The sequence below is a fragment of the Melanotaenia boesemani genome, chromosome 12, assembly GCF_017639745.1.
Source record: "Melanotaenia boesemani isolate fMelBoe1 chromosome 12, fMelBoe1.pri, whole genome shotgun sequence".
Taxonomy (NCBI): Eukaryota; Metazoa; Chordata; class Actinopteri; order Atheriniformes; family Melanotaeniidae; genus Melanotaenia; species Melanotaenia boesemani.
In genome coordinates, this window is record NC_055693.1 from 1,846,499 (window position 1) to 1,867,730 (window position 21,232).

Consider the following 21,232-nt stretch of genomic DNA (forward strand, 5'->3'; position numbering starts at 1 on the left):
AGACTTTTGTTGAACGTGTTGTAATGACGTCTCTTCACAACTCCGACATAAAAAAGGTTGTCATGCACATCTGTGGGAATCTGTAATTATGCTTTATTATGTTTCCACCTACACGAGCAGACTTCAGCTGGAAGTGTTTCATTTTCAGGGAACTAATTATGAATAATTACCTACAAAAATTGAATCAAGTGTTGGAATAAAAAAGTTTAACAACTTTTTAGATTCACAGTGGAAGCCACTGGCATCTGGTCTAATGAGCATTCAACTTACTTCCAACATGTTTACAGTTCAGACCAAATTTGAGTGTTAAATGTTTATCCTGAACATATTTTACTGATAACTGGTCAGATCTGGTGTGTCAGGTACAGAAAGAGAAGCTGAAGTTATCAACTCATTCTCAGCAGCTCAGAAACAATCACAACCAAGAGCTGCAGGAGTTAGCATTAGCATGCTATGTTAGCTCAGGACTAGCATACAGCTTCTGCAGGGACAGGTTGAAGATGTCCAGAAAAACGTCTGCCAGTTGGTCTGCACACGGTCTTAGTGTCCAACCTGAGGCCTGATATGGACCCGCAGCCTGGCTGAGGTGGATCCTCCTCAGGGTGCAGGTGACTTGGTGCAGCTGCAGGGTAAGAGGCTGGTGCTGCCTCTGGCTGTGGAGGTGAGCAGGACTTCTGCTGCTTGGACAGTCGAAGCCTGGAAGAAGCTGTTTCAGGTGTCAGGCAGAGTGGGGTCGTGCTGACCCGCTGGTCTCTGGGCTCGGACTCTGTGATGGTCTTGATGCCTTTCCACATGTTACGTGTGTTGCTGTCATTGAAGTGCTCCTCAGTGTGCTGCTTGTACCTGACTTCTGCCAGCTGGAGGCCCTTCTTCAGGTCTTTGTGGGTCCTGCTATAAACCAGTTTGTCTCCTGCTCTGTAGGCTGCATCCCGGCTTTAAGCAGGACCGGACTGTGCTGTCCACCCATGGTTTCTGGTTGGGGGAACCGTGATGGTCTTTGTGGGTGGGACATCATCAGAGCAGAAGTGAACATAGAACAGCACAGACGAGGTGTTTTCCTCCAGATCAGCGTCCTCTTTGAACCCTCCCCAGTCTGTGTGCTCAAGCAAGCCTCCTCAGTCCAGACCTGGATGGTTCTGGTGGTGGTTTGGTCCTGCAGATCAGAGGTCTGTAGGCAGGGATCAGCTCCCGAGGTGAGGAGCTGCTGCATCAGGTCCACCTTCTAGTACCGGGTCGTCCTCTTCATCAGGACCACTTTCTAGTACCGGGTCATCCTCTTCATCAGATCCACCTTCTAGTACCGGGTCGTCCTCTTCATCAGGACCACTTTCTAGTACCGGGTCGTCCTCTTCATCAGGTCCACCTTCTAGTACCGGGTCGTCCTCTTCATCAGGACCACTTTCTAGTACCGGGTCATCCTCTTCATCAGATCCACCTTCTAGTACCGGGTCGTCCTCTTCATCAGGACCACTTTCTAGTACCGGGTCGTCCTCTTCATCAGGTCCACCTTCTAGTACCGGGTCGTCCTCTTCATCAGGTCCACCGTCTAGTACCGGGTCGTCCTCTTCATCAGGTCCACCTTCTAGTACCGGGTCGTCCTCTTCATCAGGACCACCTTCTAGTACCGGGTCGTCCTCTTCATCAGGTCCACCTTCTAGTACCGGGTCGTCCTCTTCATCAGGTCCACCGTCTAGTACCTGGTCGTCCTCTTCATCAGATCCACCTTCTAGTACCGGGTCGTCCTCTTCATCAGGTCCACCGTCTAGTACGGGGTCGTCCTCTTCATCAGGACCACTTTCTAGTACCGGGTCGTCCTCTTCATCAGGTCCACCTTCTAGTTCCGGGTCGTCCTCTTCATCAGGTCCACCGTCTAGTACCGGGTCGTCCTCTTCATCAGGTCCACCTTCTAGTACCGGGTCGTCCTCTTCATCAGGTCCACCGTCTAGTACCTGGTCGTCCTCTTCATCAGGTCCACCTTCTAGTTCCGGGTCGTCCTCTTCATCAGGTCCACCTTCTAGTTCCGGGTCGTCCTCTTCATCAGGTCCACCTTCTAGTACCTGGTCGTCCTCATCTTCAGGATCGCCTTCTAGTACCTGGTCGTCCTCTTCATCAGGTCCACCTTTTAGTACCGGGTCGTCCTCTTCATCAGGTCCACCGTCTAGTACCGGGTCGTCCTCATCATCAGGTCCGCCTTCTAGTTCCGGGTCGTCCTCTTCATCAGGTCTGCCTTCTAGTACCGGGTCGTCCAGTGAACTCATCGTCATGTTCTAGAAAGCAGGTGGAGATGATCTGAGCTTTGTGACATGGTGCATTATCCTGCTGGAAGTAGCATCAGAAGATGCTCCACTGTGGTCATAAAGGGATGGACATGGTCAGCAACAGGACATTTCTACCAGGGCTTGGGATGGGACGGTTTGATTTGGTAAAGCCTGATCTCTGTTGTGTTTCCACAGCAACCTTATCCTTACCTGGTAGACAGGTACAGCTCGATGGCGATATACGAGTCCGCTATGTAATAGTATGCTGTCATAGTGGCTCAACTCCTTATAATGACGAAGGTGACCAAGAAAAAAGAAGCAGAATGGTGGACACATGGCTTTAACCAACAATTAACCCCTTAAGCCCGAAGGACCCACTGGCGTAGGTGTAAACACAAGTTCATGTGTGTAAAAAAGTTACTTTAGTGATGTAAGGATATTTTATTTATAATGTGTCTTAAAGAAGAAAACCTAATGCCACTAAATCAACTCTCCAAGTGCATTTAGTCAACAACAAGTATTTGTTTAATAACTTTAAAATACGTATGCCACAAACAACAGCGCCACCATAACCAGTAACACCCGAAACAAAATGCAACACAACGCGTGATCCGTTCACTCCACCCCAACATGGTGGGTATCAAATGAAACTAGAAAAGCTGAACTTTCATATGATACAAGCATAAAAAGATATTCACCAAGCTCCTCACGTCAGTCTCAAAACAAACACAAAGCTAAGCTTCGCATATCACCGCTAGCCTTATCAGATAGCATGTTTATCACCAAATTCAGCACCAAATCCCAAAGCTATTGTCACAAACAGTGATATTTTTTATTTCCTTACGTTTTTGTGGTCGATTTCAGGTCTGTCCACATTGTTCTTATCGACCAAAACTCACAGTGCGTAGTAATCCATAATGGTAAAACTGCGTCATGTGCTAACATGTCATATGCTCCCCATTCAGCAGCCATTTTGTTGTCTTGTTGTGGGTCTTGGCAGTGTAAATAAAGTTTGGTCAAATTCTACATCTTACAAGCTTTCCGACGGTATCTTACACTTGAACGACACTTTATCTGTCAGGTATAAATACTTGCGCTTAAACAAAGGAGCATCGTTGCCATTTTGCTGCAGTTACGCACGTGGGCGCACCGGAAAGAGCGAATATCGAACAGCGTTCATTTCTTTGCTTCATTATAACTTTTTATCCATTTAGAACGAAGAATAAAAGCCATAAACATGTCCAAGAAATTACGAAAAACCAAATACACTGTGTTAGAAGCTCTGGAGGAAATACAGACACAGCACAATTTGGCACAGTTTGGGTATCAAAGTGGCCAAATGGAGAGTCGGCCTGGTTCTATCCACACTAAAACCTGCATAAAAGCTACGAGCTTTGTTCTGTTCTCATAAAACTTTGCACAGTTGTAGTCTATGAGTTGCTGAATGCATGCAGTGGTATCTTTATGCACAGAATGATTTCTGTCATGATGTTTTCATCTGTGTAAAAAAAAACAATTAGGCGAGGATAATTTTTTTGTATTTTTACCTATGGTTTATCACAATTTGCACAAGCATATTAACATTCACAATGTTTCTGACACTGGATTTATATACCTTAGGGTCATACCTATCCATTGAGATCAAGGTTATGTATATTGAAAATTACAGTTATTGTTGATTTAATTTGGGTAAGTCTGTTCAGGCGAACTACACCTCCAGAAACCCAAGGGTTCAAGGGGTTAATCCACCATGCATCTGTAGCCGTTCTTCTCTTCTTCAGACCATCTCTGGAAACCCTGGAGATGGTTGTGGGTGGAAATCCCAGTAAATACTCAGACCAACAAACAGTGCCACATTCAAAGGTCTCTTAAATCCCCTTTCTTCCTCATTCTGATGGTCAGTTTGAACTTCATCAAGTCGTCTCCACCACATCTACATGACTCCATGCTGCCGTGTGATTGGCTGAAAGTTTTGTTTTTGTTCTGAATCATGATTTGGCTTTGTGTATTTCCTCTAAGCTGCAGCCATGTCGTCAGGACTTTCCCCTCTGACACCAGCCTCATGTCTGCGGACGCTTCCAGGGCTTTTGCTTCCTTCGTGCCGTTAAAACAGCAGAATGGTTTGCTCTTGATGGAACATTTCAAAGTAAACCCTTTAAAAACAGCAGCGCCCCAGTTTTAAATCCTGCTTTAACCTAAATCTTTGTGTGTTTGCAGTCTCCTCCAGAGTTCATTAGCTGCAAATATTCATAGGTGGGAAGAGAAATGTATTCCAGCAGGGAGTCCATATTATCCTTCATTATCCTTGCAAAGCCTTATTTAAAAATCTCTTTTAATGCCAGCAAGTGAATAAGTGTGTGAAACAAATTCTCCTCCTTAGGGAATATTTAAACATTAATTTTCCTGCATGTTACAGTTCAGGTAGATGAGGATCATAACGAGGATTAAAATGTGTTTGCGCAAGAGCTAAAGACTCATTTTCTGCTACTAATTTCCTTTCTTCTTCCAACGTTGTGGTAATAGCACTTCATACTGAACTAATGTTGCACAGCCGCAGCTCACAGGAAATTTAAACTAGCCTTTGGTCACCATGTCTGAGAGATGATGGCTCAATAACGGCTTTGTAGCATCATCAAGCAGCTGCATTGCTCCGCCGCTCCGTTCTACAGCCATGGCTCGGATTCTTATCGTGTCACACAGCTGTTCCTGGTCCTCAGAGGAGGAATCATGCCAACGCCGTGTTGGATGTGTTATAAAACTTCATACAGCGATCCCCAGAGGAAGAATTAAAAAGTTTTCATCCAACACCATCCGTCCGTTCCCTTATTTATCCCCTTATGTGAGGGAAACATTATGCCGGGCTGGCGGGTAATCGGCCACATGAAGAATTAATCGTATTAAGTGCAGTTTAATGCAAACTCCTTCCTGCTCGGTTATCTCCTCTGAATGAACTGTGAATAAATGAAGTTTGGTGTAAAATGTGTGAAGGGTTTTATGATTGATGCATCAAACTTTTCAGACCTTAAATATAATCATTAGAAGCTGCGCGTCCTTCACACGTTTGGCTCAGCGTGTTTAGAACAACATGAAGGTTTTTCCTGTCAGGAAAAATGAATGAACCACATCTGAAATCATCTGAAATTAGGAGATTTAAATGGTTTTTTGGTTGATTTGTATTTCTGAATTATTTACATTTGATGGCTGTTAATGCACAAAAATAAATTTAATAAAATTAATGTAAGTCAAATTTAAATGAAACAAAATAAATTAAATGAAAACAATAAAATGAACCAGTGTAATAAAAAACTTTATTTAAAAAATCCAAATAACTAAGTTAATTAAAAGAAAAACAAATTAATTTGAATTAAAAGAAAATGGATTATTTTAACTAAAAGAAACAAATTCAAATAATTTAATAAAAGAAATATATATATATATATATATATATATATATATATATTCATTTAATTAAAATAAATTAAGCACCACCTGGCAGCTGCCCCCGCGACCCGACCCCGGATCAGAGGAGCAAAACGGATGGATGGATTTAACTAAGCAAGCAGGTCACAGCTCCTAATGGAAAAATCAACTAGTATCACTAATAAGTTAATAAGTTAAGTCAAGTCAGTGTGTTTCAGAAGGAAAAAATGTCTGCAGCAACCAAAGAAAACATCTCCTCTGGAGTTAAGGAAGAAAAGCTGAAATGTTCAGGGCTGGAGATCATTTAAAGGTTTGCTAAAATCAGATTAAAGCAAATAAAAGCAGACGGATGCTCTGTGCTCCACCGTCAGAATGTCACATGGACTCCGAGACTAAAAGCTTTAAGAAAAACACTCATCAGAGAGGATTAAAGAAAATAAAGCTTTTGTTTGTTAGGAAGCACAAAGATCAGAGTCTGGATGGAAAAGGGTCATGTGGTGCATCAGGGATGAAGAGCAGCTCATCTTCATCCTATAGCACAGCGTGTGATCTGGTTTTACTTCAGAAAGGTTAAAAAACTCGGAGGTCAGTCTGAATTAGAGTCGAACAGAGTTTCTACTGTCGGCCTGGTTAAATAAAACAAATATTAACTGAGCAGGTTTTTCAGTCCGTTTATCTTCCTGATGTTTAAGATTCATTAACCCTTTAATGCCTGAATGTATTCACAACAATATAAAAACTAAAAGACAGGAAAATGAATCAGGAAAAAAAGACTGAAATAAAATAAAATTAATATTAGATAAACCGATAAGTAAAATAAATGTAAGTAAATAAATAAGACTGGAGTTAGTTTAAAGGGTGAAGCAGGGGTTAAAAGCTGAAATATCAGAATGCATCAGGCTCAGTGGTTCAGGGAGACCAGAATCCAGACCAGAGTCCAGACCTGAACCAGTCCGACCGTCGTCAGGATATTTAGGAGACAACTTCTCCTTCAGCTGGACAAGATGCTGGAGAGAACTTCATGCAGTTCCAGTGACTGTGTGCTGTAATACGAGCTAAACATGTAAAACCTCCCCGACAGTCTGCATCTGTGTGTCAGACAAATCGGTTTCATTACAACCAAACTCATCTGACCGTCATCAGCTTTACTTTTGAAGGCCAGGAATTAAACAAATCCAGCTTTCTGAATAAAACTTTGACTTTTAGAATTACCCGTTAGTACAGAAGATGTGAGATATCATCGTCATTTTAATGTAGAATAACGTAAATCCACATCATCACAGTCAAAGACATTCCTCAACCTAAAAATCTGGAGATTCAGTTCGGTCAGGAACTCTGGAGTCAGCATGAAGATGTTTCATCAGCAGGACCATCAGGAACCTCCACGACTTCAGAGAAGTGACGAGTCATCAGCAGGACCATCAGGAACCTCCACGACTTCAGAGAAGAGACGAGTCATCAGCAGGACCATCAGGAACCTCCACGACTTCAGAGAAGAGACGAGTCATCAGCAGGACCATCAGGAACCTCCACGAGTTCAGAGAAGTGACGAGTCATCAGCAGACCATCAGGAACCTCCACGCCTTTCAGAGAAGTGACGAGTCATCAGCAGGACCATCAGGAACCTCCACGACTTCAGAGAAGAGACGAGTCATCAGCAGGACCATCAGGAACCTCCACGACTTCGGAGGAAGAGACGAGTCATCAGCATGACCATCAGGACCTCCACGAGTTCGGAGAAGAGACGAGTCATCAGCAGGACCATCAGGAACCTCCACGACTTCGGAGAAGAGACGAGTCATCAGCAGGACCATCAGGAACCTCCACGAGTTCGGAGAAGAGACGAGTCATCAGCAGGACCATCAGGAACCTCCACGAGTTCAGAGAAGAGACGAGTCATCAGCAGGACCATCAGGAACCTCCACGACTTCAGAGAAGAGAAGAGTCATCAGCAGGACCATCAGGAACCTCCACGACTTCGGAGAAGAGACGAGTCATCAGCAGGACCATCAAGAACCTCCACGACTTCGGAGAAGAGACGAGTCATCAGCAGGACCATCAGGAACCTCCACGAGTTCGGAGAAGAGACGAGTCTTCAGCAGGACCATCAGGAACCTCCACGAGTTCGGAGAAGAGACGAGTCATCAGCAGGACCATCAGGAACCTCCACGAGTTCAGAGAAGAGACGAGTCATCAGCAGGACCATCAGGAACCTCCACGACTTCAGAGAAGAGAAGAGTCATCAGCAGGACCATCAGGAACCTCCACGAGTTCAGAGAAGAGATGAGTCATCAGCAGGACCATCAGGAACCTCCACGAGTTCAGAGAAGAGACGAGTCATCAGCAGGACCATCAGGAACCTCCACGAGTTCAGAGAAGAGACGAGTCATCAGCAGGACCATCAGGAACCTCCACGAGTTCGGAGAAGAGACGAGTCATCAGCAGGACCATCAGGAACCTCCACGACTTCAGAGAAGAGACGAGTCATCAGCAGGACCATCAGGAACCTCCACGAGTTCGGAGAAGAGACGAGTCATCAGCAGGACCATCAGGAACCTCCACGAGTTCGGAGAAGAGACGAGTCATCAGCAGGACCATCAGGAACCTCCACGACTTCAGAGAAGAGGCGAGTCATCAGCAGGACCATCAGGAACCTCCACGAATTCAGAGAAGAGACGAGTCATCAGCAGGACCATCAGGAACCATCCACGACTTCAGAGAAGAGGAAGAGTCATCAGCAGACCATCAGGAACCTCCACGAGTTCAGAGAAGAGAACGAGTCATCAGGCAGGACCATCAGGAGACCGCCACGAGTTCGGGAGAAGAGAGCGAGTCATCAGCAGGACCATCAGGAACCTCCACGAGTTCGGAGAAGAGACGAGTCATCAGCAGGACCATCAGGAACCTCCACGAGTTCGGAGAAGAGACGAGTCATCAGCAGACCATCAGGAACCTCCACGACTTCAGAGAAGAGGCGAGTCATCAGCAGGACCATCAGGAACATCCACGACTTCAGAGAAAGGCGAGTCATCAGCAGGACCATCAGGAACCTCCACGAGTTTCAGAGAAGAGACGAGTCATAGGACGTGGTGAAGGACGCGGATGATGAGAAGGACTGGTTTGGTTTAGGATCAGCAGGTTTGTTTTGTTTGCACCTGGGGGAGCAGTCCGAACGTTTTGGGTCTCACCATTTAAAAAGAAAAGAATAAATCAGCAAATCTGAACAACGTGAGCTCAAATGAACAAACCAGGATTCAGAGATGTGAAACAGCAAACTGAGTGTTCATTCAGAGGATTTATGAACTGAAGCAGCTGACAAACAGAAACCTGAGCAGAATGAAAACTGGAGGCTAACGCCTGCTGAAGCAGGTAGAGACAGGTATGCTAACGAACAAACAAGGAGCAGCTGGACAGAGGAGAAGACGAAACTGCTGGGTTTCTGATGAAAAGAGATCAAGATGACCAGAAAAAAAACAGTTCAAAAAAGCCTCGGCCCACAATGCAGCCTGTTCCATCTCTTCTCTCCATCCAGGTCTTCAAGTTTCATGAAATTTAATTTAGCACATTTTCACATCATTCTGAAAACAAACATGTGCCTTTGATAAGAAGCTAAACAACATCTGAAAATCTACTTAACTGGAAAAATTAAAGGAGAACATCTAAAATTTTAGACAATGTTTCATGTATCAAAGGAAAAATGTTGATCCCAGAGGACGTTTTTCTAAATTACATCCACCTGAAACCTAATTTAATTCCAGAAGCTACTTCATTTAACACCTTTATAACTAACCAGTTTGTGGGCTAATCAAAAATTATCTCACAAAACACAGCAAAGAGAATTTAATAGTTTCTGGAACAAATAATCCCAATACACAGTCATTTTAAGTGGTTTTTGATCAACAGATCTTCAGCTTTATGAGGGATTTTCAGCCCAGTCCTCTCATCTGACCATTTTCAGAGGAACTCGGACCTATGAGTCATTCAAGCAGAAAAAAAGGCTGCTAAGCTAACATAGCAGCTAACGTTATCTTGTTGAGGTTACATTTTCTTTAGATACAAACATAGTGGGTTTAACTTAGCAGCTAATGCTAACATAGCAGCTCGTGTTTTCGTGTTAATGCTAATGTTGCAGCTAAAATAACATCGGTAAAGCTTTTTCAGCAGCTGATACCATGTAGACTAATGTAGTAGTTAACATTTCCATGCTAACATAGCGGTAAATGCTAACTTGAATAAAGTAATGTTCTCTTCTTAGACTCATTTAAATGATAAAACTGTTTTGTTTAGGCAAATAAAGTAGCTCACATCCTATTTATGCTAACATTATCATATGATATGCATCATATCATGTAGATCATGTTATCCTTAAATCAAAAGTTATATGTTTATAGTAAAATTAGACCACATTTGACTCACTCTGTCTCTAAAACATATCTCCATGCAATCATTATGTCTACTCTGTCGTATTGTCTGCCTGTTTGGTCACTTACAACAAATGAAATCCTTGAAGCCAGTAGCACGACTCTATAACAGAGCTCACAAGATCCATAACAGGCTTCCAGGCTGGACTCACCATTGCTCTGCACTATCGTTGTCCTAATGCTTTGACATTTCAGAACTATACAATTAGCCATGGGATTAAATTGTATTATCAAATCTTGAATGGACACATCTCAACAGCACTTACTGCGTTGGTACCAAAACTCAGCTCAAGGTCCGAAACGCTCGACTAGATCGGTTACAAATGGACTTTTGCCTTTACCGGCCTTTAGGAACTGCTATGGTCAGAGAGCTTTCTTTTATGTGCTCACTAAAGCCTGGAACGAGATCCCACTGCACATCAGGACGATAACATCACAAAGACTATTTAAAAGAATATTTGCTCGCCATCTAATGGACAGGTACCGCTGCGACCACTGAGGTGGCTCCATAGCCTCCCCTAAAGCTGCTCCTCTTGGTTTGTGTTTGTATGATTGTACTGTCTTGTCTTGGAATTTGTGATGTGTGTTTGGTTTGTATGTTCTGCAGAGCAGGAACCTGCTGAAAAACAGTTTTTAAACTGAGTCAGGCCCGATTGTTTTAATCTTTTCCTGTTTAATAAATAAAAATGAAATGAAATGAAATCCTTATAAATGATCTGCTATAGCAGCTAATAGTGTTGTCTACGAGTTAACATTATCATATTTGGTTGATATAAAGTCATATAGTTTAGACTAATATTATGTTTAGCCTGAGATAGAAACTGTAGTTGTCTTTTCAAGGCTAAACAGGAGGCACATATTGACCTTGTTTAGACTAACGTAGCAGTTAATGTTACATTTATAAGGCTAGCATATTTAGGCTAAAATTGTTTTTAGTTAATGCTAAAGGGACGGATCCTCCACAGAACCTGGACCTAAACGGGTCTGATGGAGGGATGGATCCTCCACAGAACCCGGACCTCAACGGGTCTGATGGAGGGACGAATCCTCCATCAGAACCCGTACCTAAACGGGTCTGATGGAGGGACAGATCCACCACAGAACCCGGACCTAAACAGGTCTGATGGAGGGATGGATCCTCCACAGAACCCGGACCTCAACGGGTCTGATGGAGGGACGGATCTTTCCCAGAACCCGGACCTAAACGGGTCTGATGGAGGGACAGATCCTCCATCAGAACCCGTACCTAAACGGGTCTGATGGAGGGACGAATCCTCCATCAGAACCCGTACCTAAACTGGTCTGATGGAGGGACAGATCCTCCACAGAACCTGGACCTAAACGGGTCTGATGGAGGGACGAATCCTCCATCAGAACCCCTACCTAAACGGGTCTGATGGAGGGACAGATCCGCCACAGAACCCGGACCTAAACAGGTCTGATGGAGGGACGGATCCTCCCCAAAACTCGGACCTAAACGGGTCTGATGGAGGGATGGATCCTCCACAGAACCCGGACCTCAACGGGTCTGATGGAGGGACGAATCCTCCATCAGAACCCGTACCTAAACGGGTCTGATGGAGGGACGAATCCTCCATCAGAACCCGTACCTAAACTGGTCTGATGGAGGGACAGATCCTCCACAGAACCTGGACCTAAACGGGTCTGATGGAGGGACGAATCCTCCATCAGAACCCCTACCTAAACGAGTCTGATGGAGGGACAGATCCGCCACAGAACCCGGACCTAAACAGGTCTGATGGAGGGACGGATCCTCCCCAAAACTCGGACCTCAACATTATTGAAGCAGTGTGGGATCATCTGGACAGAGGACGGAACAAAAGACAGAAACATTCAAAGAAGAACTTTGAAAATCCTGCTGTGGATCCTGGAGAACTCTTCCTGGAAAGTCTTTAAAGGATCCTGGAGAACTGTTCCTGAAGACTACGAAAGAAAAAACAGAAAGTTTCTTTAAGATGGCTCAGACTGGGATGAAGATTAAAAGAAGCTCCTTAGAACTGGACCAACTCTGGTTCTGACTCAGATCTGGATTTGCAGTTGACTCGTGTTTCTGATCAGGACCGATGCTCCGGACTCTGTGCGGTGGCTCTAACTAAATGTGTTCAGTTTTAAAGGAATGTTTCACTTTTCCATGATCATTAGCTCCGAAATCAGTGAAAATTAGCAGAAGATGAGCTAACTCTCAGGTCAGTGGTGGGAAAGACGTCATTTCTTTATTGCCAGACTGAAAGCAAACCTTTCATGATCTGGTTTCTGAAGCGTGCAGTTATTATCCTTTATAATGGTTCTCCAGTGAATGTTGTGGGAATAAGAGGAGATGATGAGTCTTATCGGTCAGTGAAGTCTATTGAGTGTGAATGTTCATCAGCAGGACTGAGCTCACTGGAGTTAATGTCCAGAATCAGCAGGCTGTGAAGCCTCAGACGTTTTTTACCCCAAAGGAAACAGATCTACATGTGATGAGAAACGTTTCTGCTGAAAACATCTGAGAATAAACTGGAGATTTCCAGCAGATAGACTGAAAATCAGGGATCACTACAGTATCTTCGCTCCTAGCAAGTTTATGTGCTCGTAGCTTCGTCTTAACTCCGTCTTCCCTCAGGCTGTTTAACTTCCCAGCAACCTTCTGGAACGTACCGGAGCGTCTTCAGTGCCAGCAGCAAGATTTTTCCCCAGCGAGTTGATAGGAATAAACGTATGTGCCTGTTCTGTATGCAACAAAAAGGAAAACTGTCACAAGGGAGCTCATCACTGGAGAGGAAGCGCAAAGAGTCTTAATTAACGGGGAGGGAGACTGTTCCACAGTGACAGCAACATAAATAGAAATAATGAAGTCACTGTGTCTGTGGATAGGGCCCAGCCTCAGTCCTCGGGCCCTTTGGAGCATCTCCTGCACCCTCAGGCCTTTTCTCGCAGACTGCATTCATTCACACACGGGAGGCTCTGCTGCAACATTTTCCACAGACCGAAGAGCTGAAACGTCACAGTGGTGGACTCCACAGAGCTGCTCCTGCTGGGGGTTTCTGTGGAAAACCTGAGAGCTGGTAAACAACAAGGCTGCAGCAGAGAGTCGGTCTGGGAGGGTTACCGCACTGGATTATCAGCTGACTGAAGGTTTCAATTCAGTTCAGCTTTATTCAGACAGCTTCAGTTCACAGCAAAGTTATCTCAAGTCACTTTTACAGTTCAGCTCATTGTGGTCTGGTTATTATCCAGTTAGAATGAATCCATCATATGATCGAACTGAAGAACTGAAGACTGAGACTCAGGGAGGCACAGATAAGCCCCCTGACCGAAGCACTTCATGAGCTCAGAGGTGAGGGCCACGGGGCAGTAGTCATGGAGAGGCCAGCCTGAACGTGCAGGGACGTCCACTCCTGGAAGATCTGCAGCTGTTTGAATGTTTTCTACCTGTGAATAATCTTCCTCTTTGTAGAATGACGGACTGCAGACAGTTTGGAAACGACCTGATAATTCTCACAGATTAATAGGCAGCTACAGTTTCTTCTCTAAGATCATTGCTGATGTCTTTTCTCCTTGGCGTCATCAAGCTAAAGAGCCAGACCATCATTTTTAATGGTGTCCTGGTTCATACATGTGCTTTTCAGTATGAACTGATGAAATCTCACAGCTTTCATCTCCATCAGCTCTGATTCATCCAGATGATCCTCAGAACATCTCAACTGTTACACCTTCACATCCTGTCAGGTGGAGGTCTTGATGTTGAACTCGTAGGTTTCTCAGTGGTACACTCATGTTAACACAGAGAGCATTTCTTCTGCTTTCTGACCTCAGACAATGTTTGAATCATGTGTGAATGCAAATCAGCATCCTGCTTATGGTCAAGCTATAACAACACTAATGGAGAGAAACTGATAAAATACCACTGGAGCATGATTAGAATAAGGTCTCAGTTGATGGTTGAGTTTGTGGAAAATCTGGTTCTTTACACAAGAACTCTGGAGATATTTATGCTCAGCAAGTCTTAGAAAGTTATAAATATGGAAAAGTAGGTCATTACAAGAATTGAGCACAGACCGTGATGCTTTAGGTGAGTTGGGAAGGAAGTTCAGCAGGGTGTAAAAAGTAGTTCCAGGATGGTGTTCAGCAGGGTGTAAAAAGTAGTTCCTGGGTGATGTTCAGCACGGTGTAAAAAGTAGTTCCAGGGTCGTGTTCAGCACAGTGGGAAAAGTAGTTCCAGGGTGATGTTCAGCATGGTGTAAAAAGTAGTTCCAGGGTGATGTTCAGCATGGTGTAAAAAGTAGTTCCAGGGTGATGTTCAGCATGGTGTAAAAAGTAGTTCCAGGCTGATGTTCAGCATGGTGTAAAATGTAGTTCCAGGGTGGTGTTCAGCATGATGTAAAAAGTAGTTCCAGGGTGGTGTTCAGGCACGGTGTAAAAAGTAGTTCCAGGGTGATGTTCAGCACGGTGTAAAAAGTAGTTCCAGGGTGATGTTCAGCATGTTGTAAAAGTAGTTTCCAGGGTGATGTTCAGCATGGTGTAAAAAGTAGTTCCAGGGTGATGTTCAGCATGATGTAAAAAGTAGTTCCAGGGTGATGTTCACCATGGTGTAAAAAGTAGTTCCAGGGTGATGTTCAGCATGGTGTAAAAAAGTAAGTTCCAGGGTGATGTTCAGCATGGTGTAAAAAGTAGTTCAGGGTGGAGTTCAGCATGGTGTAAAAAAGTAGTTCCAGGGTGATGTTTCAGGCATGGTGTAAAAAGTAGTTCCAGGGTGGTGTTCAGCATGGTGTAAAAAGTAGTTCCAGGGTGGTGTTCAGCATGATGTAAAAAGTAGTTCCAGGGTGGTGTTCAGCACGGTGTAAAAAGTAGTTCCAGGGTGATGTTCAGCACGGTGGAAAAAGTAGTTCCAGGGTTATGTTCAGCGCGGTGTAAAAAGTAGTTCCAGGGTGGTGTTCAGCATGGTGTAAAAATTAGTTCCAGGGTGGTGTTCAGCATGGTGTAAAAAGTAGTTCCAGCGTGAGGTTCACCACGGTCGAAAAAGTAGTTCCAGGGTGGTGTTCAGCATGGTGTAGCATCTCTTCTTCTAACATGTCTGGAAACATCTGGGAAGTGAGGAGACCAGTTGCTGGAGTTTTAGGAGAGGAATGTTGTCCCATTCTGGTCTGATGCAGGATTCTAGCTGCTCTACAGTCCTGGACCTTGGTTGCTGGATTTCTGCTTCCATGATGCTCCAGATGTTGTGCACTGGTGAAAGGTCTGGACTGCAGGCAGGCCAGTTCAGCAGCCGGACTCTTCTCCTGTGAAGCCATGCTGCTGTGATGGATGCAGGATGTGGTTCAGCATCGTCTTGCTGAAATCTGCAAGGTCTTCCCTGAAAGAGACGTTGTCTGGATGGGAGCAGATGTTGCTCTAAAACCTCCATGTACTTTTCAGCATTGATGGAGCTTCACAGATGTGGAAGCTGCCCACGCCATAGGCACTAATGCAGCCCCATCCCATCAGAGATGCAGCTTTTCACCTGTCCACTGATAACAAGCTGGATGCTCCCTCTCCTCTTTAGTCTGCAGGACACGCCGTCCATGCTTTCCACAAACTAGTTCACATCTTCATCCAGGTTTCCACTTTGCCTCAGACCATTTTAAATGAGCTTTGGTCCAGAGAAGACGGAAGAAGCTGGTTCTGGATCCTGTTCACATCTGGCTTCTTCTCTGCATGATGGAGCTTTAACCTGCATTTGTGGGTTTCAGGGTGAACTGTGTTCACAGACAGTGGTTTCTGGAAGTCTTCCTGAGTCCATGCAGTGGTTTCCAGTAGAGAATCATGTCTGCTTTTAATGCAGAAGATCACCAGCATCCAGCCTTGTCCCATGCATACAGAGATTCCTCCTGATTCTCTGAGTCTGCTGATGATATTCTACACTGTAGATGGTGGATCTTCAAAGTTTTTGCAATTTTTTTGAAACTGACTATCCGCTCATATTTTCCATCACATGGTGAAATGTCTCAGTTTCATCATCTGAGATGTTTATCTTCTACTGGGAATAAAAGATGGTTGATGAGGATTGGAAATCTTTACATTTTGGTTTCTTTTTCATTTCATACAGCGCCCCACCGTTATTGGAAGTGGTTGTATAGAGAGAGGTTAGATCAGGATGATTGCTAAATGCAGGATTGTTCTGTCCCGCTTTGGCGAGTCCACACCCAGGAGGTCCTAATGAAGAAAACCTTCCTGGTTTTTCACCATTTTTTGCTTATAAATTATTACTCATTGCCTCCGTTTTCCCCTTTCACTTATTGTTGCTCATGAATTTTTGATTTGAACGACACTGATGTTATAGCTGCAGCTCCGTGTGACGTGCACGGCAGCATCAGCAGGATTTCCTCATAAACATGTGCCCTGCATCTCACCGTCATGCGTTCCCGCCTGTTTAATTTCCCCCGGAAACTGCAGGGCTGTGGTAATACGTGAGCTTTAACCACATGAGCAAACCTGGGTGCTATTAGTTAATCCCTCTTGTGCTGATGTGACTTATTGTGCACGCTTTAATGGGCCCGGCGCTTGTGTTGGGAGCCACCAGGCCCCAGTCTGAATGCTTGGGAAAGGGGGAAAAGCGGTGGCATAAATCAGCCTCGCGCTCTCGCTGCTGCTTTGATTACCAGCAACAAGCCCGGTGCTGGTGTATTTAATGAAGCCTGTGCTCTGCAGCTTCCACCAGCTCGTTTTCTGCTGCTCCTTCTCTTCTGCTGTAAGCAAGCTGAATGATTTTATTTTCTCTGTCCGAGTCTGTTGAACTATTCACAAAACCCCGACCCCGTCAAAAATCCGTCTTTTCAGTGCTTATCGATCTGGTGCGTCACCTTTCCAGAATGGGTTATGGCCGAGCTGGTAATCAGTCATTCAGTCAGAGAGGAGAGGCTGTTTGTCTCTGTTTCAGCCCCCATCCTTCACTCACTGCCTTCCCCTGTTTGTGTCCTCCGGCGTTGTCTGGTGCAGGCTGGAAGACGGGAGGGTGGGAAAGCAAAAGAGGGATGACATCTCACAGTTGTACTCAGAGGTTTGTGTTTTTAGCTCTGCAGGGAGAGAAAAAAACAATATGAGAGGCTTCATTTGGCCCCAGGCTGCCTCAGTGGTCATTTCTCCCCCGTTAGAACAGATATTCTCATATTTCTACACCCCACCATGATTCTTATCACTTTACATCAAACAGAGTATTCATGGCGGAGGGGTGGGGGCTGCTGGCCTGGCTTTCGCCCTGTCAGCACTGCTGCTGTTCAGGATTCACATTTTCATGCTGCTTGTGTTTGAAGTGCTGAGCTAAAACCATGACCATCACGCGGGTGTTTCTTCTCTCTGGTCCTGCAGAGGTTTGTCGGGAATGTGAATTCGGAGGCCGTGGTCCAGAACAAGCTGTCCCACCCCGTGAGGACGCGCTTCCTGCGGTTCGTCCCTCTGGACTGGAACCCCAGCGGCTGGATGGGCCTCAGAGTGGAGGTGCTGGGATGCTCCTACAGTGAGTATCACACACTCATCCCACCTGCAGAGGTTGGTAATGCCTCCACCTGCCCGGCTGCACAGTGCTGGAGTGACAAAACAAAGAAGAACATCTGCAGTGTGAAACATATGCAGCGATGCCTCCACTCAGCACTTTTACACAAATGAAAATCACAGCTGCAGAGAAACACTGGAACGTCCAGGAATAATGAAATCCTTCCTAATCCACTCACATGAGACTCATACAACAATATCGATTGTTTAATAAAGTTTATTTAAGCTTTTGTTATTAAAAAATATGACCGCATTTACTGGGTTTTTATTTCCAGCATCATATTTATTACCTCATTTTTATTTTTAGTGGGACTTTGTGTTGGATTGTGTTTCGTAAACTTCACACTGATCACATTCTGAACCAGTTTGAATCAGCTTTATTCGTACATTGTTAACTTACAACATCTTAAGGGCCTTTTACTGGAAGTCCAATTCAGTCCAATTCTTGTTAGTCCAGTTATAATCTAATTATCACAGATCCATCATATGACCCACACCAGTCCGGTTCATAGAAACCAGTTCATTAAAGACCCAGTTCAGGAAACCAACGCGGAGAAAAACCAACCAGTTAAAGGAATAAAAACATTCTAGAAGAAATATTTCCTATAAAAATACACAATGACTTTAATTCCAGTGATTTTCATTAAAGTCCTGGACCAGGACTCGTCCTCTTTTCCATCATCTTCATCCCTTTCATCATCGTCTTCATCTTCTTCAACCTTGTCTTTATCTTCTTCCCCTCGTCTTTGTCCTCCTGCTTATCTTCATCCTCATCTCTTTCATCCTCGTCCTTTTCTTCTTCTACTTCATCTTCTCCATGTTTTGTCCTTATCTGCTTTTTTTTGCTTCCTTTTTATCTTTGTCTTCTTCATCTACATCTTCATCTTTCTCATCCTTGTTTTCATCCTCTTCCTCCTCTGCATCTTCTTCTTTTTGTCATCCCATCCTAGACCTTCGTCTCCTTCTAGTTTTTCATCCTTATCCTCTTCTTCCTCTACGTTGTCCCCATCTTTTTCTTCATGAATCTTCGTTTTCTGATATTTTATTTATATCGACCCAGTTCACAATGAGTCATTATAACTTTATTTAAACAACACCGGCTCGTAAAAAGTTGCCAAGCTCAGAAAATGATTCTTGTGGTGGCAGCGCTGCAGAAATGAAGCTGTTTCAGGTTGGATCTCTAATAAAAATACTTCTTCATTCTTATTTATTTTATTTTATTTTCAGCAGGATCTTTTTCTGACCCCAGTGAAGCTAAAAGATGCTGTAATTGTGTTTCATGATGATGTCACTAAGTGAAGGAAGAAACGACTACAGCTGGGGTGTTGGTTTCTGGTTTGAACTTGGGGTTCAGACTCTGCAGACCTTCAAATGCTGGAAAAGCCTCATAATTAACCTTGTTAACGTGTCATTGTTTCAGGTTTACATGCTTTTAAGCTGTGGAGTCTCTGTGTGGGTGCAGCACCGGCACAGTCGAAGCGATGAAGGGCTAAGTAGATGGACCGCGTCGTGAAGCGCTCTCAGTCAGGAAGCAGCTTCACTCGGTTGATGAATGTCATTTGAAACTGTTACACACAGCAGAGGTGGCTCACGGGCAGAAGCCACAGACGTGCAGCTCCTGGCAGCTCATATGCAAATCACTGCTTTCTCTGTGTATCTGCCTGCAATGACTCATGCAAACACTCAAACACACACTCTGCATGAGCTGGAATGAGCAGCTGTGAATGTTTGGCTTCACATAATTATCCTCAGATGATGAAACACACAGCAACACGTATAAAGAATGTCAAATATTTCATATAATTGGATAATTGAGTAAAATAAGTCCAGACTGGTTGTAATGAGACGCAGACCTGACTGCACATCTGTGGCTCTGATAAAGAAACAAACATGGAGCCGTTTTCATTGCGAGCCTCCTCAGTAGGAGGATGTAATGTGGATTGGCCGGCTCACCTCACCCACGCACGGCGAGGCAGCACTAACTAGATGAGCCGGAGAATTACTGCACTGTGGAAGTCAGAACACGCCACAGTGAGCGGTTTTACGAGACCCCAGCTCCACGCCGTCCTGCAGAGCATCGCCCAGGTCGCTCTCCTGAGTGTGCTTGTGTCCGAGCCGTCTTCCCCATCAAAGCCGGTGGCGGGCTTTCTCCCTGCGATGGAGGGTGCACGGTTTCCCTGCACGATGCATGCTGGGCTTTCCAAATGGAAATGAACTAAATGAATGTGCCACCTTCCACACAGATAACAGAGAGCTGATACACCTGCAGACCCTGCTGGTGCACTCTGACTTGTCAAGGCTGGAAACCTGCCGGTCTGAATAATTAAAGTTGGCTCCGTTCCATAAGTGTGCACAATATAAAAGCCTGAAAGCGACTCACTTAAAGGAAATCATCCAGCTTGTGTTTTTTCTGCCGTGAAAAGAGGCTGCAGCCCCACTTTGCAGTCTGGGCATTAAACACATTTACAGGAAACCACCGTCAGTACTCACCACAAGCTTTTACAGCCATACGGTTGGTTGTCCAGGATGCTTTTGTCTGATTCAGGGGTACGGGATTAGTAATATTCAGCCCCATTTCACTCTATATAGCCAGAAAACAGCAAGCAGTTGCAGCGATTTGGTGAAACATGCACAAATATGAGGCAGAAACAGATTTTGTGGAAATCTGAGGAGGTAGAAAACAAATTATTTTTATTCTTCAACAAAGTTTGAATCTTCTTTAGTCGAAAATATTTGTCCTTTTTAACTTCTCGTGGCCAACCACCTCCATCGTGAGAGTAATTCGTCTCATCCTTGTTTGTGTATGACGGTAGTTACAGGAGGATTACACCAGGGGGCGCAGTAGAGAACTCCCGATAGAGACGCTGATTTGTAGGATGGAAGGAAAACGATAAACTGAGCTCACAGAGCTCATTTTCAAGGGAGTGCTGGCCAAGAAAAGCAGCAGCAGGACAGTCCACAAGCAGGAGACATCACAGGGCTAGAGTAGGGTTAGAGCTGGAGTAGGGGTAGGGTTTAGGGTTTAGGGTTTAGACAGGCAGAGGTAAACGAAAAACATTGGTAGGTCAATGATTGCACCTCCAGGCAGGAGGAATTTCCAGCTAACAGGGATGAAAACCAAAGCAGACAAACAGAAAAACTCTGAAGGCAACACAAAGGACCAGCCGTCTGGCAAAGAGTAGCGGAAAGCAGGGGTGTATGTTTATGCTGAGGACAACAAACCAGGAGCAGGTGAAGCACATTTAACCAGGTCTGCTGGTGGACAGGAAGTAAAACAGAAAGCAGTGAACTACACAATAAGACAGGAAATGAGACCCAGAGACAGCCCAGAAGATATAAGACTTGTACAGGGAATGAACATGGGCATCATTTCAAACCCGAGAAGCAGGACAGCAACCAGGCCGAGGAAATCCAACAGACACCAAACCAAAAGCCACAGATCGTGGCAGCAGGCTTGCTGAACAGAGAACAGACACAACCAGTTGCTTCACTTTTCTTCCTGCAGAGTCGTACGTGGCCGACTTCGACGGCAGAAGCTCGCTGCTGTATCGGTTCAACCAGAAGTCCATGTCCACGGTGAAGGACGTGATCTCTCTGCGCTTCAAG

The 21,232-nt window shown here is 44.8% G+C and overlaps 1 protein-coding gene across 2 annotated transcripts in view; it reads left to right on the top strand.

The window, feature by feature from the left end:
* Window positions 1-21,232, top strand: part of LOC121650710 (contactin-associated protein-like 5) — a 168,961-nt gene that overhangs the window by 52,184 nt on the left and 95,545 nt on the right. For both annotated transcript variants that reach the window (XR_006012319.1, XM_042002380.1), the window contains exons 4-5: window positions 17,444-17,591; window positions 21,132-21,232. The exon at window positions 21,132-21,232 is cut by the window's right edge and continues 103 nt beyond it. Coding sequence is in view for 1 of the 2 variants with exons in the window: in XM_042002380.1 (XP_041858314.1) it covers window positions 17,444-17,591; window positions 21,132-21,232 (249 nt within the window). In the remaining variant the exon portion in view is untranslated. The remainder of the gene's footprint in view (window positions 1-17,443; window positions 17,592-21,131) is intronic.